At 40.9% G+C, this 27,272-nt stretch overlaps 1 protein-coding gene across 1 annotated transcript in view; it reads left to right on the forward strand.

Moving 5' to 3' along the window:
* The first annotated feature begins 1,828 nt into the window (after positions 1–1,828).
* Positions 1,829–27,272, forward strand: part of Cd96 (CD96 molecule) — a 76,959-nt gene continuing 51,515 nt past the window's right edge. Inside the window, exons 1-4 of the mRNA XM_041673310.1 lie at positions 1,829–1,987; positions 4,073–4,429; positions 15,566–15,684; positions 26,632–26,839. Coding sequence (XP_041529244.1) covers positions 1,927–1,987; positions 4,073–4,429; positions 15,566–15,684; positions 26,632–26,839 — 745 coding nt within the window. The 5' untranslated portion in view covers positions 1,829–1,926. The remainder of the gene's footprint in view (positions 1,988–4,072; positions 4,430–15,565; positions 15,685–26,631; positions 26,840–27,272) is intronic.

Raw genomic sequence — 27,272 nt, forward strand, 5'->3', positions numbered from 1 at the left:
GTAGCATTAAGGCCAGGTTCAGATTCGATACTTCAGATGATTCTGGTCATTTTCTCCCTAGACCTCTCCCTGTTTGGTTCTGTAAATTCTGTGGTGCTGGTTCACTCAGGCAGCACGTTACAAGGGTGGAACTTTAGCTTTGTTTGTTTGTTTCATTTTCTGATGCACACGGATGCCCTTTCCCTAGCAGAATGGCAAGTTTCTTGAGAACAAAGACCATGATTTTTCCATTATATTTAAATGACCTAGACGTGTATGTCTTCAGTGATCCCTGAAAGGTCACAATAAATATTTTTCAGTTAACTGAATCCTTGAGTGTCTTGTTTTCAAACACACTGGGAAGTACTCAAATGGTATAACACTTCACTTTCTTGTAATTTATGTGAGTGGGTTAAAAATAAAAGTCCAGTAATATTTGAGTTAATCACTGTAGCAACCACAAAAATAAGTTTACCTCTTGCTCTCTTCCTCCTTCTCAATGCCCTTGTCTAATTGAGTGTTTAGATAGACTGTTTAAAAATGTTGTCCAAACACAGTCCTGGCTTGCTTCTCTAGCAAAAGTGAATATACGTCCCAGCTCCCCTTTGGAAATAATGTGTTTGCCTCTGAAGTTCAAGAAGTTCAAGGTTTCCCTTCACGTTGTGAAACTGACTGCTTCTGTTTCCTTTTCATATGCAGCAAGCTGGAATATAAGGCAGAAGAAATGCTGTGTGCTTTGGGATTTGGTGAGCAAAGAGGATAATAGGAGAGATTGATATGGCTTCATAAAAGAGTTATTTTTAAGTACAGAGACTGCCTATCCCCCTGCTGAAACAGCCTTTAGAAAATATTACCAGGACGGAAAAGCCGTGGAGGCCATTCCCATCACCTGGGAAAGCTTTTCTGGTCCGCAGGCTGTTGCTGCCACCTGCTGCAGAAACACAGCCATGGAGGGGCTGCTACTTGGGTCTTGTCATTTCAAGGTATCAGATACATTCAGTCTGTATGCCATGAGTAACTGAAAACTGTCTTCTCTGCGAGTCTAGATGGATCCCAAAGGAAAACAAGGAAAATCCTGTCTTCAGGCCACAGAAGTTCCTAGGCAGTAGATCATGAACCAGGAGTCAAAAACAAAACAAAATGAAACAAACAAACAACAAAAAAACTAGCTAGATTGGGCTTAACATACTCACTGATGTGCTATGCAGTTCTTTATGGTTCTTTGCGTAGCCAGATAGAGCTTTTGTCATCCTCTAAAAAGGCTCCTGACCATTGCAATGAGGGATTGCCCATTCTGGCCTCCAACCTATCAAGACAAGGGGTGGAAAAGACACTCGCTTCTCCCCTCCCCAGAAATGTGGATTTCCCTACAAGAAGCTAGACAACGAATTCAGTAGGAGAGCTGGCATTACTCCCTGTTATTCTTCCGAGTTTATTAAAATCAAATATGTTAACCATTGTTCTTGCACCCTGGAGCAATTTTGGACAGAAAATATATCTTAAGATTGGGTTGAAACGCTGTTATGAGAGGCTAAGAGCTCGTGTCTGCTAAATGACTTTGTATTCTTGAAAGGAAATGTATAAAAAGCACATGGGGACTGCTCTGCACGATTTCCTTTGTTTGGATTTTAGAGGCAGCTTGATTGACAAAGAGACTGAAGGAGAGAATCTTGTGATATGAAAAAAAAATCTTTTAGAGGTAAGACACAAGGTTTCAGAGAACAGATTCTGCATTGTTCTTGTGGCGGTTATACTTAGCCCTGAACCACACTACTTTCCTGTCTGCATTTCATTTCCTGGGGACTTGCCAAGCGATCAACAACCCCAGCCCTGTGGTAGAGTTGGGGTTTTGAGCACGAATAGGGTGACGAGCGTTTGCTTAGCTAGAGACATCCACTGACTTCTGAGATCATTACAGAAATGCTGATGTGAGCTCTTCGGGAGACAATGGGGAGAAAATGGACATACTGTGCGGTTTACTCCATCATCCAGATACAATTTTTCAGGGGTAAGACATCCATTCAATTCTGTTCTTTCAGATGGCTGCTTTAGGAAACTTTGCTCCTTTGAAATGCCTCATGAGTTGATCACTAAAGGGCAAACTGTTGCTAAGGTTGTCAGTCATGCATGTGACAGCCAGGAAAGGATGTTAGAGTCTAGACAGGATTTCTCATGAGCCAAGAAGGGAATGGATGGTTTGTGCCATTGCTATGGCCTCTCTTCACCATTTTCTCTCTTCAAAGAGTCTCGAGTAATTGGAAAATTGTGTCTTGGAGAGGAAATGCTCCTGGACCATTTTAAAGACAATTCTAGAAAACTAAAGCAGCCCTACAATTGTGTCCATGGGCAGAAAGCTGTTCTAAGCTTTTAATCCTGTCTCAAGCATTTCTTTTCTCTTTAGATTAACAAGCATTTCTCCTCTGTAATACCAGTGTCATTAGTGGTTGGATGTATGTTGCATCTTAGTCATATACAAAGAATGCTCTGGAAAGCCAAGTGGAGTCCTTATGGCCATGGGAACCAGAACCTAAAAGGCCTACTTCAAAATTGAAGGACAAAAGCTTAGATCTGAATACCACAGTACAAGATTATTATTGAAAGCCTGGGGGTTTTAATAATTAACTGTGTTTGGCTGTGAAGATTGTAGGAGTTTCTGAAGCAAAGACATTGGAAATGGTGGTCCAGATAGACTCAGAGGCATGTCATTGAAGGATCCCTTCCAGGGAGTTCCACTCAGAAGTGGACCTCTGTCTACCCAAGCTTTGTGCACCTGCAAGTGCAGAGTAACTCCTACCCATCCAGTGCCCTTGAGGGCTGGTTTCTTCTCAGCAGTTGTCATCTTTTTATCCTTTCCCATTGTGAGCTCTGGGGGATTTGTCACAATAATGTATAACTTCTGCAATGGTAAAGTCTAAAATGGAGACCAGCATTTCTGAAGACATATCAAAGACTCAATGATGAACGAATTTTTAGTGGTCTGTACCATGCCGTCAGGTTTCTGATGGAAGAGAGAATCTTCTTTTATGTTGAGCATCTTGTGAGCCAGGTAGAGATGATGCCCTAGGGTACCTCTACCTGAGGCATCTCCTCCCTTCTCCTTTGTAGATTTACCTACATGGAGATGAGGTCTGTTTCTCCTCAGAAAGAATGTCAAGGCTCTTACTCTACTCAACCAGACCAAATGTAGGAGGTGGTTTGGAGTTATGAAGTTAATGTTAAAGAAAAACTACAGATGTGACTAATTGCAAAGAGAATTTACGTTCTCTTAAGGGAGTGGCCTCTAAATGATCTATGTCGTTTCTCAGTGCTTTGATTTCCTTTCTGATAAGGTAACATAACAATATGACTCTTATGATGTACGAAGATTAAAACAATAGTTGTTTAAAATACCTTGGTAAACACATACTCTTTTAAAAGAAAAGTCACTCTATTGCAAAGAATTTACAGAGAAAGTCTGAAAACAAACTGCCGTACTTAGACTAGTTATTACAGAAACTGACTCAGATAAATCAACTATATTCAGATGTGTTATCAGCTTCATGATAAGTTTACCAGGACACTTAACTGAGCTTAATTTGTCGGCTGAGGAGGTAGCTCAGCAATTACGAGCATTTCCTGCTCTTACAGAGGACCTAAGTTTGGACCCTATTCTGCACATCTGGCAGCTCAGAACCAGCTGTAACTCCAGTTCCAAGAGCATCTATGGGCATCAATGGGCATTGGTGCTCATATTCGCACACAGACACATACTTTATTCACAGTTAGTCAGACACCTTCAGTTACTTTTTGGGCAGATGAACAGAGAAGTATGTAAGTGTTCATTGTTTCCTCCACTCATCCAAAATCGCATGAGTTTTTCTACACCTAGGGCAGCCGGGAAGAAATCTCAGTGACTCTCTCCTATCAGTGTGCTGAACAGGGTTTTTAAGAGTCACTCTCTGTTTTGTATGCTAACCAAAGATATGTTTTAAAGAACACACGCACGCACGCATACATGCATACACACACGCATGTACAAACATGCACACACACACTCTAAAGGGACACTCCAGGTGAGTTATGCAAACTGATTACTTACATCCTTCTTTTCCAGGCATATGGGAAGAAAGAGTCAACGCGGGAGAAACCATATATTCTTCACCTGGATCTGACGTCAACTTGACCTGCCAAACAACAAAGGAGAAAGAATTCTTGGTACAGGCACAGTGGTCTAAGGTCACTGATAAAAACGATCCCATCGTGGTTTTTCACCCTCAGTACGGCTTCCACTATGCTCAGGGGCATGCCCGTGGGGCACAGGTGGCTTTTATCAATATTCAGAGGAATGTAACAGAATGGACTCTGTCCTTAAAGAATACCTCTGCCACCTTCAGTGGACAGTATGAGTGCAGCTTTACTGTGTATCCAGAAGGTATCCAGACTACCGTCTACAACCTCATTGTGGCACCTTGTGAGTATAACCTACACAAGAAGGGATGCCTCATGCTTTCTTGTGGCTTTCCCCCATTTAGCAAGCACACATTGACAACCATATTCTAGCACACATTGACAGCCATGTTCTAGATTTGGTGTTGAACATGCAGAGGCTCAGCAGAAAGAAGTATTGTCTGATAAGAGAAGTAGCAACAAATCTCAGAATGCCACAAGTCAGTGTGATGTTGCAACAGTGGCGAGTATTACCAACGAGAACGATCAGAGGAAAGAGCATAGCAGAATGCAGTGAAATGGTGGCTGAGAAAGGAACACCCAGGTCGAAGTCTGAGGAGTATGTACTGTTAATGCAAGTTAGAAGGGGCAGCCATGGGAAATAGTTTGCAAGGTTTAAAGAAATGGGAATATGCAAGTGTAGATTCATAGGTAAGGCTAGTGAGGACCAGATGATGTCAGATCTTGTTGACTATATTGAAAGCTCTGACTTTTACATAAGAATCTTAAAAAGAAATGGAATTTTTCCAACAAGTGATGAGGATAACATTTGTGGTCTGATTGTGTTTTGTTATAAAAACATGATCCTGGGGCTGGAGAGATGGCTCAGAGGTTAAGAGCATTGCCTGCTCTTCCAGGGGTCCTGAGTTCAATTCCCAGCAACCACATGGTAGCTCACAACCATCTGTATTGAGGTCTGGTGCCCTCTTCTGACCTGCAGGCATACACTCAGACAGACTATTCTATACATAATAAATAAATAAATAAATAAATATTTTAAAAAATAAAATACAAAAATAAAAACATGATCCTGGCTTCAGTATGGAAATGACTTTAAAGTGGACAAAGAAATAATGGGAATATATTAGAAGACCATTTCCAGCTACCCAGAAGAAATATAGTGGTAATCTGGTAGACATGGAAGGAAACTCACGCATTTTACATACTGAGTTTAAAACACACATGAATTGATCATAGAACGCATGTAGACAGGAGTGTCTGAATGAAGACAGAAGAAACTCTGAGCTGGCATTGGACTCCTGGTGTGTACACCAGTCTGTTGGTGCCAGTTGCTGGGACAAAAGATGAAGGAAGTGGCATGGCTTCATGAGTGAATTTGTGGAAGTGAACTTGGATGTTTATTGTAAGGCAAGTAAATGGTCCAGAGAGGCTCCTGAACATGTAGCATTAGGACTGCACAGGCTTCAAGGACCTGCATTTGTGATGGAACCCTGAATTTAAGCTCTAGGTACATTCTGGCTAGAAATGAATTTGACTTGGGGTCCATCTTGTAAGTTCTCTGAGCCTGTTTTGGTCTTTATCATGATAACACCTGCCCTACATGGCCCAGTTCTGAGGTAAAATGATTTCTATTCCTGCTAACAGCAACAGATAAACACAAAAACCAGCAAATGGAAAGCGTACGGGAAATTGAATGTTTTAGACTCAAGGGATAAGTAGCCTGGTAATAAGAGAAAAGAACAATAAGATCTACCTCGGGAAAGCCTTGCAGCAGGGCGCACGCGACTGTCCTGATACACAGCAGGGATGGACTTCTCAACTCCTCCCCGTGTCTAACTCCTGCTGCCCCTAGGCAGTGATGTTTGGATAATCTCTGTATAAAGTAGGATTCCATCAATGGAGTGAAATGCGACTTCCAATCAGCTGACGACAGGATAGGCAGAATGTGGTTGAAATAAAGAGACAAAAGACCAGCTGAGAGCAGCACGTAGCTGTGGGTACTTCAGATTCTGGTCATTAGGGAAGCACTATATGTGCCCCTTACTATAGACAGCATCATTCACACTTCACAACCACTTCAGGTTTCTAGGTTTTCGGTTTCTGACATAACAAATGGAGATGTTTACAGTTCTTCTTTCATCGGTAACTTTATTTTGAAAATCCTCTAAGGTAATCTGTGTACAGTACTTTAGTTCCTATTAAAAGGTAGGAGTTGGGCTATAGAAATGGCTCAGCAGAAGCCGGGAGGTGGTGGCGCATGCCTTTAATCCCAGCACTCGGGAGGCAGAGGCAGGCGGATCTCTGTGAGTTCGAAGCCAGCCTGGTCTACAAGAGCTAGTTCCAGGACAGGAACCAAAAGCTATGGAGAAACCCTGTCTCAAAAATTAAAAATTAAAATAAAATAAAAAAAGAGATGGCTCAGAAGTTAAGAGTACTTGTTGCTCTTGCAGAGGACGTAGGTTCGGTTCCCAGCATCCACATGATGGCTTACAGCCATCTGTAACTCCAGATACGGGGGATCTGATGCCTTCTTCGGACCTCCTCAGGCACCAGGCACACATATTTACATGAGGACAAAATATGCATATAAATAAAATATAAATAAATATTAAAATAAAGTAAGGGCATTGCAAACGGCTGGTGTTAGTAGTAATAATAATAATACAAGAAGGGACATTATTTTTAAATTCTTATTGAAAGGAACTTCTTTTTCTTTTCATAGTGGTCTGATGTGGAATCCAGTGAGATATTGTCAGACATTAGCACAAGTACAACTAGTCATTAGCTTTAAGTTCAGCATTGGTACCTGATCAGTACTCTATTGTAAAAGGGCAACATGGTTGTATCTTCCATTGCTGTGCCTACAAAACTCCCAGGATCTGTTATCTGGACAAGGGGGTGTACTCTGTAAAATCGAGGGTATATTGTGGTTCCAATGAAGGCAGTAATGGAAAAAAGTATTCAGAAATGAGCGATGTTGCCTTTAAGAAAAGTACACTTCTTGAAAGAAAAGGCAATGTGAGGTGGTTAAGCTTGTAGCTACTGAAAACTGTGAATAGATAAAGAAACAGAGCCATATTTATGTTATCTGTGGTTGGAAATTTTCAATCTTCCTTCTGAGCTTTGCTGTTGATCCTCTGAGTCAAATGGAAAACAACGACCTAGTGAGAAAAAAAAAAAAAGATGCTAGTATTGTATATTCGCTACGGGATCACAATCTATAAAAAAACAAATAAGAAGAGAAGAAAGTTTTACATGATAGTGACAGAAACATAGGCTTACTGTGGAGCTAAGGAGTGAAAGAATTTAGCCTAGAGGAGGTGCCTGCCTTCTGACAGCATGGTCAAGTCCCCATCCAAGGCTGTGCCATCTTTCCACCCTGTGTACTCCTGATCTTTCCTTGCTTTCTTTCCTGTTTAGGTCAGGGTCCCTGTAAAGCTCCTGCAAGATATTCATGTTCCCAAGTTGGGTGTGTAAGCAAGGCACACACATGAAGCGAAAACACCTAGGAAGAACATAAGTACATGCAAACTGGAGTGACACGAGTCTATGTAATACCAGGCAGAAGCTCAGTGGTGGATGGGTTAATTATTTCTTCCTGTTTCCTCTTTCTTGTCAGCTGAGTCATTCTTCCTGGTCTCTTTAAAATCTGTGAGTTCCAAGTCCTGGTCTCCTGTCCCCCTGAGGGCTCAACAAAGAAAGGCAGCTAGTTGCTCCTTTTTCATAATATTTTGTCCCTGTGTGTCTTAGTGTGCAGAAGCTGTGGATAGAAATGCAAAAACAATGAATAATTAATTTGGAGCCTGCTTTATTTACATCTCATGTTGATACATTTCTGCCTAAATTAGGAGTCTTTGAATTATTTGGAGAAGCATAGTTACCCGAGTTAGTCCTTGGTTTATGAGAATCTGCGTTTCAGAAATTAGAATGGTACTTCAGATGCTACCTCTTTTAGCATATGAAAAATTGTGGTTATTAGGATAAATTATAAGAGCACACAGCATGGCTTAATTTCACAAATTGCAACGAAAGCCCAGGGATTGTTAATGTTGTCAGAAGCAACAGGGATGTTGGGAGAACAAGAAAGAGACGTAGGACAAATACACGCAGGAGGAATTGCTGTGCTGGTGATAGAGCTCAGGGACACAGCATCCAAGGCTCTGGGTTCACCACCAACACACAAGAGAAGGAGGAGTGTTGACAGCAATGAATAGTAACATTCTAGTCTTGAAAACATAATGCTGGACAGTTGCTTGCACAAGAGCAAACCAACCAACATTCCAGCATGAATGGGAGGGCCGTCCTACCTCCCACTCTTAGCTGGAAAGCTATTGACAGTTGATGGCTTCTAAGAGAGAAAGAGTCAGTTTTCTTTAAGATTCTGGACCTTGGTGAATAGTTCATGCTTCAAAAAAAGAGGCCACACATCTGTAAGTATATATGAGCAGCCCTAATTGGAGTCTGGGTTAGAAAAATAATTTAGAAGAAGGCACAAACTTGAGAGAGGAAGGAGGTGGATCTGGTTGGTGTGGAGAATGAAAGTGTTTAAAACACATTGTATGCATGCATAAAATTTTCAAATGACTTCCAAATACTTAAATATTAACAAATGATTAATAAAAAATAATGAAACAAATATTAGCTTCAGAACTGTAAAGAAAGAATGATCTCAAGTGGCTAGGAACCTATGGGGAGGCACTAAATACTGAAGCATATACAAACATAGAGCCCAAAAGATAACATATTGTAAATTCTAAGTTTACCACCATTTTCCTTTTAAAACATAAAAATGTTGATGAGAAAACAGAACATTTATAAGTTAAGTCTTAAACATGTGATTAAACTCCTGTAGGTCAATTTGTCATTGAACCTGAATGCTGACTTTCCTCAGTGTCTTGGAGGCAGTCTTTGTCCAGCACATAGCTTTTGAGAGATTGTAGTGCTAAGTACCAGGGATACAGTAATGTGGGATGCAGACAAGATGGCCCTGTCCTCCAGCACCTCCAAGACCAATAAGGACTGATATAAATTAAATGTCAAAGAACAATGTGAGGCGTTCTGATGCAGGGGTGAAGTAGGCAGTGTATGAAGAGATGTCCTGAGGAATTCAGGAGAGGTTTTTCTAGAGACCATCAGTTCCCTGGAGCAGTTATTAATCAAGAGCTGGAGAACCTATAATTTTACGTTAGCCAACAGGCTATGCACAGGCTCTGTGGCGCAGGAACTTGTCGACCATGGGGATTCTAAAGACTTATGACTAGAGCAAAAAGAATGTAGTGAACTCAGCTGAAAGCAAGATTAGTGAACAAGATTAGTGTGGTCTTTAACACTTTTCATTTTGCATCTCAAATATGGGGCCATTTTTATGTTTGTTTTGACTAAGGTCTAGGAAATGAACTGAGAAAAAACAGGAAGGATAGTGGAAGTTCAGCTGAGTTAGGAAAGAATGCAATAGAAGAAACACAGAGGAGACATGCTGGCAACTCTGAGTAGGGTGACAGAGATGGAGAGCAATGTTCAGACCAAAGCCGTGTTTAAGTGGGTTCTCCATAAACTCTCACGCTGCATTGCATATGTGGAATTTGAAATTCAAATGTTGCCAAGCATGATGCTTTGATTTTCAGAACGTGTAACTCACTCACTGTGGGAAGGGACACTGGGGTCTGACCAGACTGTACAGACATCATTCAAGTTATATTCCGTAAGTTTGACTTAGGCAGGAAGCTGTAATAGCATGTACACCGTTAGTTATGCTGCCCCTCAGCTAGCACAGAGGCTTAAGCAAAGATACCATTTTTGTAAGTTTTCTGAGCATGTATTCTGACAAAATTTCTAGTCATGAGAGAGATCGTCTAGGTAGAGAAATCAAATGAGAAAAGCCGTGTGGTGCTTCAGTCAGAACACAGTGCTGAGTAGAGAGCCACTCCACAGGACAGAGAAGAGTAGATTAAAATGGTAAGAGGAAGACAAGAGAACCGGGTCTCAGAAGCCTAGAAAGATAATTGCATATAGGCAACAGCCATCAATTCGGATGCTTCTGGGAAGACAAATGGTTATTGGATTGTATTTAGGAACATGAAAGGTATTGACCACTTCGCAGTTGTTTGTGTTGGTGGCATTATGGAAGAGAAAAGAAATCAGATAGGAGGAGCAGGGAGTGAGAGACGGGGGAGGGGGGACAGAAGTGTTGACACAGCTTCTAGCAACTGGTCAATAAGAATGGGAACAGGCTGAGTGGTTGCACAAAGCTTTGTGTTGGTATTGCGGTGGGGTCGGTTTTAAATAATGCAAGGCACCTAACTACAAAGCCAATGGACAGGATATGCTTAAAATGAGTTAGCTATGCCACAGAATCGGTATAAGATTTCTATATACTGACTAAGATTTCTGAGAAGTTGGGACATTGAGATCCATAACAGGTAATCAAACTCTTCAAAAGTAGGGACAAATTTTATTAAGTTTGTAATAGCTTTCACTAATTACACATACACATAGGTTTCATTGTGATATTTTTACACACATCTAATATATTTTGATCTTATTCTCCCACATTCCCTTGTATTGCTTCCCTCCTACTCCTGCTAATGGCCTCCTCTTCCCACCTACTCCCCCCTCTCCCTTCATGCCTTAACAAAACACTTTTAAGTTATAGCAGGAAGGAAGGGAAACAAGAAGATCATTTTTGATGATGGCAGTGTTACCCAATATTTTAGTGTTTTCTATCAGTTGGTCTATTCTCCTAAAAAGTCTAAGAAGGGCCACATAAGACAAACACAGAGAAATCTACCTAGACAATAACTATACAGCACTGAAAGCCAAAAAGAAAGAAAAATCATAAAAGTAGCAATAAAAACAAGTGAAGCATAGAAACAAAATAGGAAAAAAAAAACCTATTCCTTATAGATAGAACAATCAGAAAATCAAGGCACTTCTCATCAGAAGACTTGTCCAAAATACTAAGATTAATAACAGTCTACCAAGAATTTATACATCTAGTGAAATTATCCATTCAATATGTAAAAACCGTAAGCAGATTTGTCCTTTTAAGTGTTGGGATTTGAGAGCTTCAGTAGTAATTTTTCTGTGGGTCCTGCAAGTCCAGTCAAACAGTTCAGGCAAGAGCAGTTTCTTGCCCAAAAGGCTAACAAACTCCATGAAAAGCCTCTTAGATGCCCACCATCCTTTTGAAGTAGATTGGTGCTGCTACTTTTGAAGAGTTTGATTACCTGTTATGGGTCTCAATGACCCAACTTCTCAGAAATCTTAGTTGGTATATAGAAATCTTATACCGATTCTGTAATATAGTTAACTCATTTTAAGCATATCCTATCCATTGGCTTTGTAGTTAGGTGCCTTGCATTATTTAAAACCGACCCCACCACAACACCAACACAAAGCTTTGTATAATGAGATGTGTCTATTGTCATGAAAAGTCCAAAGTTCTTAAAACATTTTAAATGCCATATTCTGAAGGTCTCTGAAAGATTTGAAGAATACCTATCTATCTGAAATATATCTCTATGCATCTAGTAAACCTAACTAATATGACTTCAAGCTTGACTATTATAGATGGCTATCTATTAACCTGTGTTTCTTAATTACACATTACATTTTTTTAAATGAACTGCACAAGCACAATACTTTCAAGAGCAGAAATATACATATAATAAGACTGACTTAAAATTTGTATCAATAGACCAAGATCCATACCAATGCAAATTATTCATATCTTTATCATATTCCCCCTTTTAATATAAACAAATATTTGTAAACAATGATTTAGGGAATTTGGGCACAGTTTTCTCTTAACTGCTTCCTGCTTTTGTAATTTTTGGGGGGTGTTCACAGTGACTTTTCAGGGGGTCTTGGTCCTCAAACCATATTAGTCTAGAAGGATTCCACAGGTTCTTATTCTCTGTGGAAACAAAAGAAGAACCTCTTTTCCAAAGCAACAAATGTTTAGACCCAAATTCTAAAATAATACTTTTAAAATACATATGTTGGTTTAGCTTAGCAGCCCAGATAATAAAATGTCTCTTTGTACTTATCTCACTCACGGCCAAAAAATTTAAAGAAAACACAATAATATACATAATTCAGACTCTCTGTGTATATTCCATCTTTACGTGGCTTATTTTTCTTACTTTATTACTTTTTCTACATATTTAGTATTTATTTTATTATCTTTACTCCTTTAATCTATGTCTGTACTCTTTTATATTACATTTACTGTCTCTTTACTCTTTTTCTTCGCTCTCTCAAGCCTATGTACTATTTTTAAACACACTGTGTCTCATTTAGAGGTCTTTTACGTCTGAATCTGTCCTGTTGTATATCTGCAATCTTTTTCTATCCAGGAGGACTTCTTACAATGCAAAGCAGCTTGGCTAGGTCTAAGATTGCCTTGCCTTTTGGCTCCACTCAGTCCAACTGAGCAGAGGTCCATTCACTGCCTCTAAGACTTCCAGGTAGGAGCCATGCTTACCACCTCAACTCTGGTAACCAGTTGGCCCATGATGCCACCAAGTAACTTGGAGCACACTGCCCACAAACCTTATTCAAGTGCTTGTCCTCCTGAAAGAGCCAGAGTTCATGCTGGTAGCACAGCCCAGGAAGCTGCCATTTTGAAACCTCATGGTTTTTTGGTTTTGCTTGTTTGTTTGTCTGTCTGTCTGTCTGTCTGTTTTATACAATAGCTGATTCAGGAAGACCTCTCTTAAAGGAATCATGCCTCTGCTTGCTTCTCACAAACAGAGCCCACCTGAGAAAAATGCTGCTACCGAAAGCAATACTTAACTCTGTTTTTTGTATCTAAGATTCCTTTCCAAGCTTTCTCATGTTTTACATGGACTTAGTCAGCTCCACATTAGGTGTCAAATGTTTGTGTTTTTTTGAGTCAGGGTGATTGGGAAATGAACTAGCAGCCTCCGCCAGCAATGTTATAGTCACTTTTAAAGAAATTTTCTCAATTATAATTTTTAGAATTTGTACTATTCCATGCTTTTTTGGCTTTCCCTTCAAAGTCTTCTGTTTAATATACACAGACACACACACACACACACACACACACACTTTTTTTTGTATTTTCTTATTACTTGAATATCTTATTTTTAGAGTTATTTATTTAAATATTTTCCTCATTTAACCTTATAAATTTATCTCAATTTACATAGTTTCTGCTTTGTTCTGATTTCCTCTTATTCTTAGAGTGATTTCTGAAAATGACTTACCAAATTACATCCCCTATCTTTCACAAGTCTTTTTTTTGTTCAATGAACTCATTTACCAGCCTTTCCAACTTTTGTACAATTTCTATCATTTTTATTCATTCATCTCATTTTCAATAATAAAGTGGTAGCTTTCATTCATATGTGGATATATTACTACATAGCTTTCCTTGCTATATAAATGCTATTTTATTTTCTGGCCTTTTTCTCACTGTAACTTTTGCAGTTTGTTCTGCTGTATCATTTTCCTATTGCTTAGGCTTAAGTATGTTTTTATTCTTACCATGGAGGGCCTGCCAGGCTAGCTCCTCTGTAGACTTTGTTGTGTCTAGAGCCCCTGATTGGCTGTTTTCAAAGTAAACACTAGCTGTGGGGCTGTTGTGATACACTTCCTTTTCTTTTGTCTCCCTTCTCCCACTTTTTGACTTCTCATACTGGATCTTTCTAGTTTAATTTGGATTCTTCTCCCAAGAGATTCATCACAGCATTGGGGACATCCCATGAACCCTCATGTGTCTCAAGATGGGGGACTTCTTCTATTCCCCAAGAAGAAACTGGTGATCTGAGGCCTGCACTTCCCCTTCTCTATTTCTACTGCTCTTTTTAGATCAGTCAGCTATCTCTGTGGAGATCACCCACTGTGGGAGTGAACTTTTCTGTTCTAAAGGCCATTCAGAGAACCACCATCCATTTCCCTGTTTTCTTTCTTCACAGCTGCTACTACCGTGGTCTAGTAGTTTGTTACCATTTGCTAGTGGGGACATGTTGTAGTTTAATATTCTTGTAGATACTTTTAAGGTAATTTTAATTACTTTCTCTATATGTCTAAAGGATATCAGTTATATTTAAAATGTTATGCCGAGAATCTGAGCAAACTTCAAAAGTAGAGCTGGGTGTGATACTACACCCTTGTAACCCTCATACTTGAGGCAGGACAATTGTGAGGATTGTGAAATTAGCTTGGGTTATACAGCAAGTACCAAGTCATCCAGGGTGGCATAGAAAGACCAAAACGCCAAGTAATAAATAAGAGTTAGTAATAATTATATACTAACTGTATATTTGGGTAATCATTAAAATATTATTAACATATGTATTCATTCTGTAAACATCATAGATAAACTAGATTACTAGGTTTAAATTATATTTAAGCAGAACAGTTAAAATCATTTTAGAAATAAAATTAAAAAGTGCTATGCAATGTGTTAGAATTTTGATGCTTACACAAGTGTAACTCCATTTGGAAATATGGTGATTAAATTTCTTTAAAATTAATGGACAAGGATATTCTAAAAAATACAAGGTTAGAATAATATAGATGACGCTTCTTATCTGTAGATTCCATAAGTACAACTTCAGATAAGGAAGATTTGGAAACAAATTGCATGTATACTGAACATGCACCTTTTCTTAACCCTACCATTAAAAACATAACATAAAACTCTGCACGCCTTTCCATTATATTTGTTGTAAGTTTTCTAGGGTATGCTTGGGTCATATGAAACTTGAGGGCTTAAGGATTTTCTCCTGAGACCAAAGCCCTACAGAAGAAGAGAGAAAAGGTTTCTAGAGAAGTAAACGTTTGTGTTTAATGTGAGTGTATGACACCATAGGCTCATCAGAACCAATAGGGTGTACATCACATGAACCCTACAGCAAGCTGTGGACCTGTGCATGTAGGCTTATATATTATGACAAACGCACTACTCATGTACGATGCTGATGCAGAAGAGCTTCGTGTGTAAATGTGAGAACTACTTGTACACAGAATTGTCGGGATTTGCTGCTCACTTTTGCTGTGAACCTCAAGCTGCTGTGAGGAAAAAAGCAAGTCCTGATGAATTTTAAAATACAAATAGAAGCTAGGTTATAAGACTTCATATTCTTTCTAATGAGGATGTGGAGCCTGAAGACAAATGGACCTATTTGGGGTTAAAGCAAAAGAGCACATCAAATTCTAAGCTGGATTGTCAAATGATCTCTCTGAGTTTTCAGTGATGAGCCATTCCCCAGGCTTCTCCTGGCTCAGTTTTGCCATTTAAACTATGTGGACCGCAGTGAGGTTCTGCCTCATTACTTCATAGGTGTCTTGAAGATAGATGAATTTCTATTCTAAACTGTTTTTGTCTGTTTGACAAAATGTACCTTATATGCCAAGATCCATGCATCTTCCACCTTATGTTTTGTTCCAGTTACACAAGAGGAACACAACTATACAATAGAAACAGAGACGAATTGGACTCTGGAAATACCATGCTTTCAAAATACCTCCTCAGAAATTTCACCTGGGTTCACCTTTTCATGGTTGGTGGTAAGTGTTGCCCTTTTCAGTGAATAACTGTAATGATCTTTAAATATTAATGAGTTGAAATGAATAGCAAGCAATAATAGAGAAACACTTGATGAGACACAGGCATTATGCCAGTGGCTGGGGAAAGACTGGGGAAGGAAGGAAAGGGCACAGGGGTGTCTTCCAGCTAGACAAGCAGCGATGCATGCGGTGGAACTCTGAAATTAGCTGTTAGAGGTTGATTTCTGTTTCAAATTATAAACCAGACCGTGACTGCGGAGAAAACCAAGGAGTGATGCTGCCCTGGGGAAAAGTCACATACAGAAGTCTCTAGTCACTAATATTTGTTTTACAAATAACATATGTAGAGAAATAGACTTCTTTTCCCAGAACTTGCATTGCCATAATCTTGCATTGCTTTAATCGAGAAATGCAAAACCTGATGTTTATGAAATACAAGAAGAGGATGGAGTGATGGCTCAGCAGTTAGGAAAGCTCACTGCTCTATCAGAGGATACTGAAAGACAAACAAGGGATTCATTGTTGCCCCCCCCCGACCTCCACAGGTGCCTGCACACACACACACACACACACACACATAGAGAAACACACACACAGGCAAACACACACATGAATTGTACATGGGAGAAACGGGCTCTGCGGAAGCACATCGCTGTTCGGTTCTGTTGCTGAATCGGGCTCTAGGCCAATAGTAACCACAACCTTTAAAAACCACTACAAATGGCCAGAATAGGGACTTTCAAAAGTTGCATTTATTTATTTATGAAGTTATGCACCACGACATGTATGGAGGTCAGAGGACAACTTTCAGGACTCAGTTCTCTTCGTCCAACTCGTAGTCCCAAGAATAGAACTCAAATCACCTTTTCACCATCCTCATGTTAAATTGATGGTCACCAAATTCATGCTGTTTGGTTGGCTCATTAGTGCCAGCTCATTAGGGGTCAAATACTAGATGAATGATAAGTCTCCTTTATGTAGTAGTATCCTTCAAGGAAACTTGGAAGGTGGTAGAGACATTTCCTATGGATCCCATCAGGACATTTAGAATAAATGAGGGCTGGAGAGAGTGCAGGGGGCAGGGTAAGTCTTGAGCCTCAGCAGACTCTCACACCACACTGTCATTTAAAGACTGGATTGTAATATAGACAAATAGAGAGATCCCCATGAAAGAATCCTTCCTTCAAAGGGAATAATGGATTGGCAATGAGCTGATTAAATTCCTGCTGTGCGTTCTCTTTTTAAATGTCAAAATCTGTTTGCTTCACGGACTTTCAGCCCTGTCCTAACTACTGATGGCTCTAGGATTGACTAAGACTGGTGTGAAAACATCTAATGTCCCTGTATTAGGAAACAGAGAAAGCCTCCCCCCCCCCCCCCCCCCCCGCCATCATTGCTGTATGTCTGCAGAGGTCATGCAGATTCTTACAAACAGGAAGTAATGTGGCTTTAAGTAAAAGGCTAAGGAGCAGAAATGATGAAGATAAGCTCAGCAGGGCAGAAACCTGCTGTGCTGAGCCCAGAAACCCTGGGAAACTGCAAAGGCCTCCCGTCCTGAGTATTTCATTAAACCCCGGGAACATTTCTATAGACAAACATTATCCAAGTCTCCAGAAAATAAAAGTCATGTTGTCACGTATGTGGAATTATAAAATCTAATTAAGTCAGTTGTGAGTCTCATGGGGAAAGTTATTATTAAGATTCTCAATATCATTGTAAAAAATGCATTTGGTATGTGGACCTGGTCTCATGGCAGCTGTGTTAAATGGAGCTGATCCTTTGTTTGGGAGGAGTTATATTCAAGGCTGTACTAACTGAAGTCAACGGGCATCAGACACAAACACAGGGCATCTAATGTTCAGTTGCCACAAGATAATTCGGATACCTAAGAAAATACAAAAGGCCAGCTTGTGAGCAACCACGTGAATGGTGGAGTGCTAAATAAGAAATTGAGGGCTTTGTGGGTTTAGTTGGGAAATGGGTTGGTAGATAAACAGCAAGTGCTAGTTTTGCTATTTAATTCCTAGGACACACACCAGCATCAGGGAAATTCTTCAGGCTTATTCTGGGAGTTTCTAAGTACATTCTAATATTCTGTTTTCATTACAAACTAACATCCTGTGATTTCCCACAGTATAAATTTTAATTCAATCCAATAAACAGATGTGAATCTGATTTGAGTGCTGGGTTTTCTACAGGGATACAAAATTATATTAGATATATTTTCTATCATGCCATATATTTATAATAAAATGTAAAAAAAATAGTAGTACTCAGGGAAAATAATTTTCCAGATAAATCCAGAAAAGCTTTTTGAAGAGTTATGTTTGAGCCATATAATTAAAGACACTTAATAGCAAAAGACAGACATATGCTATAACAAGGCCCTGGGACTTATACAGACAAATTAGTAGTATATCCCACGGAATGTCTTAAGGAAATATTTGCTCTCACAGTCAGTGAACTAAATAGAGATCCTTCACCACTGTTTATGAACTCACAGTGGCTTGTTCTCACCTGCATAAGACTTGTACAAGACCAAAGCGGTTGACATTCTGGCGTGGAGGAGGAGGTGCTCAGAATCCTATACCCCTGACTGAAGACCTTTGGATGGGTAATGGCTTCTGTGGGGATGGAGAATCAGTTTTCTTGAGAAGTGTGGATCCTGGTGGCTCTACCACAATCAAATGATGACCCCACACCCAGTAATACACAAGTAGCACAAGTTGCACTCAATGGATTATTTTTAAAAACAGAGGGGGAGGGACGCAATGTTCGGAGGATGTATCCAGGGTGAGTGTGGGTCTGGGACCAGTTAGGGAGTGGAGGCATGGTGAATATGGTCAAAATACATCCTGTGAAATCTTCAAAATAATAGAAATATATTTAAACATAAAAAACAGTTTTGATCGTACTGCACGTACTGACTTTGTGGGAGCCTAGGCAGTTTGGATGCTCACCTTACTAGACCTGGATGGAGGTGGGTGGTCCTTGGACTTCCCACAGGGCAGGGAACCCTGATTGCTTTTTGGGCTGAGGAGGGAGGAGGACTTGATTGGGGGAGGGGGAGGGAAATGGGAGGCGGTGGCGGGGAAGAGACAGAAATCTTAAATAAATAAATAAACACAAACAGAAAGAGGCCTATCTCAATACTTATTATACCCATCGGTTAGTACAGCTTTCACCTCTCATCAGAGAGACTTCCTTTTGCCACAGGCACACACAACTAGCACCAAGTCTAAGTGACTATGGAGTGTTCTGCCATAGACAGGGCATCTCTATCATGCCAACTCCCCACAAGCTCTGGGAGCATTATGGAATAAAGGCAGCAAGAGAATAAAAGCCAGCGGTTAAGAAGACTTCTGTGAAATAGTATCCTGTCCTCTGGGTGTGGCAGGACAGGGCCATCGTACCCATGAACTCACAATAGTTACAGGTATCTACACAGACTTCCACAAGATCAGTCCAGTTAATAGTCCAGCTAAGAACCAGGAAGAGGTTCATGAGGCCCACCTCAAACTGAAGAACTATTGACAGTTGATGAGATGGCTTTCTTCAGAGATGTCCCTAGTAGGTTGCCAAGGTTCTAGAGGACAGTCCTAAACCCATGCAGATATAGGTAGCTCTAGACTTAGAGAGTGATGAAGAGTGAGAAGAAGAGGAAGAGGAGGAAGAAGAGGGGGCAGGATGGAGGAGGAAGAGCCGATGGGGGAGCCAAGAGGAAGAGGAGGGAAAGGCAAGTAGATCACTTTATGGTCAAAATAAAAACTATACATGTATGAAATTCTCAAAGAACAAACAAAATGTTAAAAGATCTTCATATTTTTTCTTTTAAATCATGAAGTGGAGAACAGGATACAACATTTAAATCACTCGATATTCATGGTAATGTCACATAAGTACTAGATGCTTACATTGTTTAAAATTTTTATCACATTTTTATTTGTGCTGTTTTATAATCAGGCAAGAAGCAATGGTTTCAAAAGAACGTATAAAGCCTTGAGATGTAGAAACAGCATCAGAGTCAGTTAGTGGCAGCTGACTATCACTGTCTTGGCTGTTACCAAAATACTAAGTACCCGACAAACTACAAAAGGTTAACAAGTAATGGTGGTTAGATATAAATTGGTCCAGCGCCGCTGGAAATGAGTGTGAGGAGTTCGGCAAGCAGCCTGCATTGACAGTGCTGGCAGGGTGGAGAATACTTGGAGAAAATGTGAAGACGCAAAGCAGATTGGAGACAGAGAAGCAGGGATCAATACAGCCAGCAACAACTGTGGAAGAGCTCAGAGCACCCAACACCTGCTGTGCACTGTGCACAACGCAGCCAGGGCCAACTCAGAGCTGGCTCCAGGCAACTGAAGCCAGTCAGAGACAAGACAGAACCACTAAATCAAATAGTGCCCATGTCCCCTACAAAACTGGAAAGTCTGATCCCAGTACAAAAACACGGGCGGCTCAATGGATGAGTTTTATCATGAGTTGTGCTTGAGATGCACATGGCAGCAATTTTTCATAAATCAATATGACCTATCCAATCCCTATCACACTAATTTTGTTAAAACAAACAATTCTACATAATTTAATAACACATTCATGTACCTTCTTGGAGCCTCGATTTGTAACTTTTTCTGATGAAGCATTCATCTCAAATAACTACAGACAGATAAGGCAAAAACAACCCTCTGCTTCTTGTGAGGCTGTATGTAACAAAGTCACTAACAACATGGCCTTTGGGAGAAAACGGTATGTGCAAGTCCTTACTGGCTGGGCTGTGAAACCAAAGGGCTCAATTTACAGTGAGATGAGGAAGATCCTTATCAATGAAAGCAGCATTCAGAAGAGCAGCAAAAAACAATAATCAAGATAAATATTTTAATACAATATTTTCAAAATATATAAAGAAAACCCATGATGAACAAAGTATCTAACTTTTAAATAAAGCCCCATGGTTGATTATTTGTTATGAAACCACATTTTATGTGCATCATACATTATATATATATATATATTATATGATACATATATCATATATATATATATTCATTCCATGGAAGAGTATTCTCTGAGTCACTGTGGTTCTTCAATCTTAAAGGGCATCACATAGCCTGGTAGTGGGTTAGCAGAGGTGGATAAACTGAGCAGTGTGTGGCTTTATAAACTGTCTTAGCCCTCTTTGTGTGACTGTCATAGAACTCCTGAGCCTGGGGGTTTATGAAGAACAGAGACTTGCTCTCACACTATTCTGAAGGCCAGAAAGTCCAGAATCACGGTGCATGGTTGGGGACTGTACTCTACACTTCTGAGACGGTGGCTTGAATGCTGTCCTACTGATGCTGACTATTGTGTCCCTATGTGACAGAAGAATGGCGGAGAGGAATTCTACTCCCACAAACCTGGTTTTGTTTATTTGCTTGCTTTGGGTTTTTGTTTGGTATAGCTTGGCACTATCCGCCCATTCTACAGCCCCACGATGCAGAACAATCAGACAGGACACGATAGGGAGTCAAGTCAAAGCAGAAACTCAGTTTATTACTGCGAGCATCAGCTTATATAATGTTAAGTGACATCCTGTGATGTGGGGGTAGCCAAACCCTCCCTCTGGCTGGAGGGGCATTGTTGCAAATTAGGTAGGTACAATAAATAACCAAGCCAGTTCAAGAATAACAGTTAATGGTTAAAAAGGGGAGACTCATGCTACAAGAGTGGGAGGTCCGACGTCCTACCTGTCCGGCGGGCACCATGCAGAGAGGACATGCACCTGGGTCCTCCCAGTTTTTCTACCTGGGCCCCAGGTAGCTACACCCTAACTAGATGTGATTGGTTGATAGAGTTTCCTCATCAGGGTGTCTACCTAGTTTTTGCTGTCTCGTCCTCACTCAAACTTGAGCCAGGCTTCTCTCTGTCCTACAGGCCTCAAAGTATAGGCCATGAACTGGAGTCAGGCTTTTTTCTGTCCTATAGGCCTCAAGGTACAGGCCCTAAGATAATTTGGCCCAACAGGGAATAGGTTTGGGAGGTACAGGAACAAAACCATTTAAACCACAGCAATAATTCTCCAAATTTTCCATTTATCTGGGTACACAGTAAACTTTCATAAAATCACAGCGTGTTTGTGGGTAGAACTAGCGAGGAGTGAACTTGTATTACTGATCACCTACTAAGTGTCTGGACTGCACAGCTAGTTAAATGTTTACTGCTCATCAAAACATAAGAGCCCCCAACTAAGATTCCTGGAAGCGGTGGGTACATAGCCTGAACTGGCCATGCCCTGGTATTGGTATGGTGACAATCACAGTTGTCATCGAAGAGCCTTCATTCAGTGACTGATAGGGGTGGATTCAGAGACATACTGCTAAGCATTGGGCCGAGCTCTGCTAGTCTGGCTCATGGGAACTCACAGAGTTTGAACCAACAACCAGGAAGCTTGCACGGGACTGACCTAGGCCCTCTGCATATGTGTGACAGTTGTGTAGCTTGGTCTATTTGTGGGACACCTGGTCACAGAAGCAGGGCTGTGCCTGGTGCTTGGCTGGCTCTTGGGAACCTATTCCTCATGTTGGATTGTCTTGCCCAGATTAAATACAGGGAAGGTGCTTGATCTTAGGGCAGCTTGATATGCCATGCTTTGCTCCTGCCCATGGGAGGCCTGCCCCATTCTGAGCAAATACAAAGGAGTTGAGTGAATATACCCTATGATGCTGGTCACCGCAAATGGTTGGTATAACATAAGGCCCTTTGCAGCCAGCATCCTGCCCTGACCCCTGCAGGCCACAACCTTATAAAGTTTTGTGGCTTTTGGGGATTTATCCTACATTCTTCATTCTAGATATGCCTCAAAGTATCATTGTTTAGTTATTTAGTCCTTGAGATTTGTCCTATATGTGCAGTCCTGAGGCATGGTTTTCCTTGGTTCTGAGCATCCTTGCTTTAAAATGCTTTGGTTTGAGTACCTTCTTCTTCTGTATGGTTATGGGCAAGTTAATCATAATTTATTCCAGACTATGTAAGGCGTATAAGATATGTTTTAACAAGCTTTGCAGTGTCTAGAACATAGTGTGCACTAAACGGATTAAAGACAATCTGTTATCTATTACCAAATGGTTATCTACTAGCCAGTTGGTTAGCTATTACCAAATCGCTCGCCTGAAAATAACATTACATAGACTGAGAAGGTTGTACATATGTATTTAGGAACGTGTGTGTGTGTGTGTGTGTGTGTGTGTGTGTGTGTGTGTATGTGTGTGTATGAGGGAGAGAGAGAGAGAAAGAGAGAGAGAGAGAGAGAGAGAACAATAAAATAGAGGTCATGAATTTTAAAACAAAAACAAAAAGGAGTACATGGGATACTTTGGAGAAGGAAAGGAAAGGGGAAGGGATGCAATTATATTATAATCTCAAAAAATGTAGCTTAAAAGAAAAAATCCTTAATAATGAGAACTTACTATTCCAGTTGCAGTCAGAGCATAATTATAGAACTTCCCTGCCACTGGGAAACCGACCCTAGAATCCCTCAGGATCTCCTCACATTACAGGTTTCAGGACACTTAGTAGCTGAAATTTCATCTTTAAAAAACAAAGTTACCCTGTCCCTCTGCAACTGCTAAATGCCAAAGGAAAGCAAGCAAAGTAAAACACTGCTGGATCCATTGGTATACATGGGTGTGTGCTATCGTCATCAATAAAAGTGTTACAGTAAGCCATCCCTGGTATACAATAAAAGCAAAAGCAGCTTTTACCAGTCTCCATCCTGTGTCTACCCTCTTTAACAACATGACAGATGGGACTATCCCAAATTGAAAACCACATGGTGAACAGGCAAGAACACTTTAAAATAACTTCGGCTAAATTTGTTCTTTGACAATTTCATACATGTATGTGATACATTAGAATTACCCTCACCCAATGGTCCCTTCCTACCTACCTCCCACTCGCAGAACCCCCTCCTTCCACTAGATCTTTTCCCACGTTCACCTCCTTAACCAGCTCCATCTGTGTGACCATGGCTTTGGAACTCTCCATTGGAGTACGGTTGACTCCTCAGTGGGTACACAGTTACACACAGCTACTGCCCTTCCAGCAGGATCCATTAGTAGTCAGCAGTTTAGCAGGGAGGGGCCGGGCCCCACGAGCTTCTTCTTTCTGATTCCTGATTGACTGTTGGCAGGCCAAGAATCCTTTTTTCCTTTTCTTTTTGAGATTGCAAGTACGTAACCTTTCCTTTACCTCCCTCTGAACCCTCTCACAAGCTCCTACCTGCTCATTTTCAAACTTGTGATCTCCTTTTTTATTGTTATTAATTGTGGTTACCTGCATACATGCATGTTTCCAGGGCTGACCATTTGGTACTAGAACACCAGTAGCTATGCTCTTCCCTGGAGAAGGCTATTTTTCTCACTCCCAGGAATCACAGGTTTCCTGTAATTCTTTGAGTAGGGTTGAGGCACCATGCTCTTCCCCCTGTCCACTTTGTTATGTCTGTTTGTGTGGTCCTTGTTCAGCTCATGAGTAGCCAATCATTTGTCTTTATACTCACTCCTCTGTGAAGGATACTTCTTTTTGAAACAGAAACCATTGCATAAAGCCACAACCAATCAAAATGCAGAGTTGTGGGTCCCAGTTCCAATGGATACATCGACATTGCCACACCTAAGGCTCAGGAAGCATTGTAGAAGAGAGAGGCTGTGAGATGTGAGAGTCAGATTATCAGGGAGTTTGCTGGGAGAGTGTCTCCTAGTAATGGTAGAAGCTACGCCCATTAAAGACACTCCACGTTTTGAACTTACACAATCTTTATAAAACCAGCCCATGTGTAAGATGATCTGAGAAGTACGTTGTGCTGAAGGGCCTGCAGGGGGAGCCAGCTTCCTTAACTATTACCTTCAAATCTGTGATGCTGAGGGAAATACCTTCTACTTCATTCTGCTAGTACTCCGGACTCCCCTGGACCCCATCATGGGAATGCATCCTCCCTTTGCTCTTCTTCAGAAGGAAGATTAAAGGTCAGGTTCACAAAGCTGTAGAGGTTCTTACCTTGTTGGGGGGGCTGGGGCAGGTAAGACTAGGGTAGTTTGCAAGAAACCCTAGAATTCCATCTGTATGCAACACTGTTAACAATCTTGCATCTTGCCCAGATTCAGAGACGTGTGACTTACATAAGAACTGGTATTCAGTATTATCTGGAAATTTCTGTATAATTACTCTAATAAGTCTTCCTGTGTTGAATTTACTCACCGACCTAGACTCTACTTCTACCCTGACTCTAACTTTTTAAACTAGAGGTTCCAAGTCACAGAGAGTTGCTTTCATTATTTTAAGTCTTTCCCCCTATCAAGGGCTTTCCTATCTGCCCTTCTCCCCTTTCGTTCCTCCCATTTCCCTTGGGGATAATAATTTATCTGGAAAGTTTATGTTTAGACCAGCCATTCTCAGACCTGGCTCCCCTGAGGAACTTTAAAATTGTTCCAGGTTATGCCTGGGCTCAAACAGATTGAACATGAATCTCTAGAGGGAAACTCGTGCCGGGAACAGTTTCCAAACAGCTAATTGAGAAGATTGAATTAGGCTAGCATGGAGAAGGAATTTAAGCAGCACACTGCCTTGTGCTCTCCAAGAGTTCTATCCCCCTATGACACTCACAATCATGATCTTTACAAGGCTTGCATGGACATCCTTAGTAGTGGGGAAAATAATAGGAGCTTCTCTTCATCAGCCCAAGACAGGACAGGAAATGGAGGTGTCAGGTTCTCCCAGCAAACTCCAGTAACAAAAGTCACGTTAGCATTTAAAGCCCACTTTTCAGGAGCTCTCTCTGGGTCTTCTAAAGCCACAGAAGCCTGGAAACAATGGCCAGGACTGCGAGTATAATGAAGAACTGCAATAAGGAGGACACAGGGGACAAATTTTGAGGAGGTCCCTTCCTCACAGGTGCCTTCCCTTCGTGTGCCAGACTCTGAAATGTGTCTTCCCTAAGTTCTTTGCTCTCTTGTCTCTACTTCATCCTACTCCTGATTCTGAAAGGAACTAAATTAGACCTTTCCCTAGGGAATTCTGGGAAGAGAAGATAAGTGGAATCATGAAGTTAATGTAAAAAACTTACTATCAAAACCCCAATGTCCTCAGCACATTTTAACAGTATGAACTTCCTCATTGAGCTTTGGGGTCTGCAGCTGGCACTCTCCCCTGCCCCGAAAGCAAGGCTGTGAGAAGCTAGATCTGTTCAAAGGGTGTTTCCCTTCCTGTTATGAGGAAAAAAGAGTGAATGAAATGAATGAAGCACACGTGGGCAGCCTGTACATGGCCGTTTTGTTGAACTTGTCCATATTGGATTTCATGGTCTAAATTAATGAGAATGACTGACCAGGTCTCTTCCTCGGAAAAAAGAGTAATGTTTATTAAATTGTAAGGACAGCAATATTTTCTCTAGTAATAGACTCAATCTCCTTCCATTTTAATTCTTCATCATCCTTTTTTTGTTGTTTGTTTTGTTTTGTTTTTAGGGTTTCCCAGTAGGTATGGAGCCAGTTCTGGAACTTACTCTGTAGATCAGGCTGGCCTTGAACTCACAGTGATCTACCTATCTCTGCCTTCCCAGTGCTGGGATTAAAGATGTGCACCACCACTGCTCGGCTCTTCATTGTTCATGTTTTATTAATGTTTAAATAGCACTGGTTAAGTTGAAGAGGTGGCTCGGTGGTTAATGTCCTTTCCATCCTCCAGAGGAACTGAGTTCAGCTCCCAATATCCACATTGGGCATCTCATACCAACTCTAGATCCAGCACATTCCGTGCCTTCTTCTGGCTTCCACAGCATCTGCACTCATGTGCACCTACATGTAGACAAACCTGCACATAATTCAAAACAAGTAAATAGTGTTTAAGAAACAGTCAGTTGAAGCAGATTCACATGTTCTGTGTTCCGTAACTGACTACTATTTCTCTCGCCAGGAGAAAGATGGAGTCCAGGAAGTTCTCCTCACCCACGATGACCACATCTGCAATTCCACATCATTTAAAGGCAGAGTCAAGCTGGGGGCAGACTTTGGACTCCACCTCTCCCCGGTCCAAATCCAAGATGACGGCTTGACATTCTCTTGCCAGCTGAGAGTCACTCCTCTTGAAGTCTGGAAGACCTCCACTACAGTCAAGGTTTTTGGTAAGGAGTTTGTTCAGTGAGCTCTCTGCCACCTCTGTCAATGCCTCTGGTCATGCTCTTTCCTTACATGGGAGTCCCCCTTTTACAGTGGACAGCAGCCACACAATTCCCTTTTCCTGCAATTCCCTTTTCCTTGATGCCTATCATTCTCATTGGGGGCGGGACCAAAGGTGGAAGGCTAAAAAATAATGACTCAGTTAATAGAATAAAGCCACCAGAAAGTCACATATAGGTCAGCTTCCTGGTGGCCTCTGCCTTGTTTGCAGGCATAATGTTTCCTCTGGGTACTGGGAATCTCTTTAATTATAACTGCCAAAGTCTAATTGCTTGGCTGTCTAATTATCTGAGTTATTTTCTCCTGCAAAGTACAATAAGGCCACCAGCAGCAAAAGAGGCTGGTAAACACAGCCAGAGAAACTGCAGGAGGCCCCAC

Source organism: Microtus oregoni, unplaced genomic scaffold (assembly GCF_018167655.1).
Source record: "Microtus oregoni isolate MIOR12 unplaced genomic scaffold, Mior012 000023F_ref0000262, whole genome shotgun sequence".
In the NCBI taxonomy this organism is placed as follows: Eukaryota; Metazoa; Chordata; class Mammalia; order Rodentia; family Cricetidae; genus Microtus; species Microtus oregoni.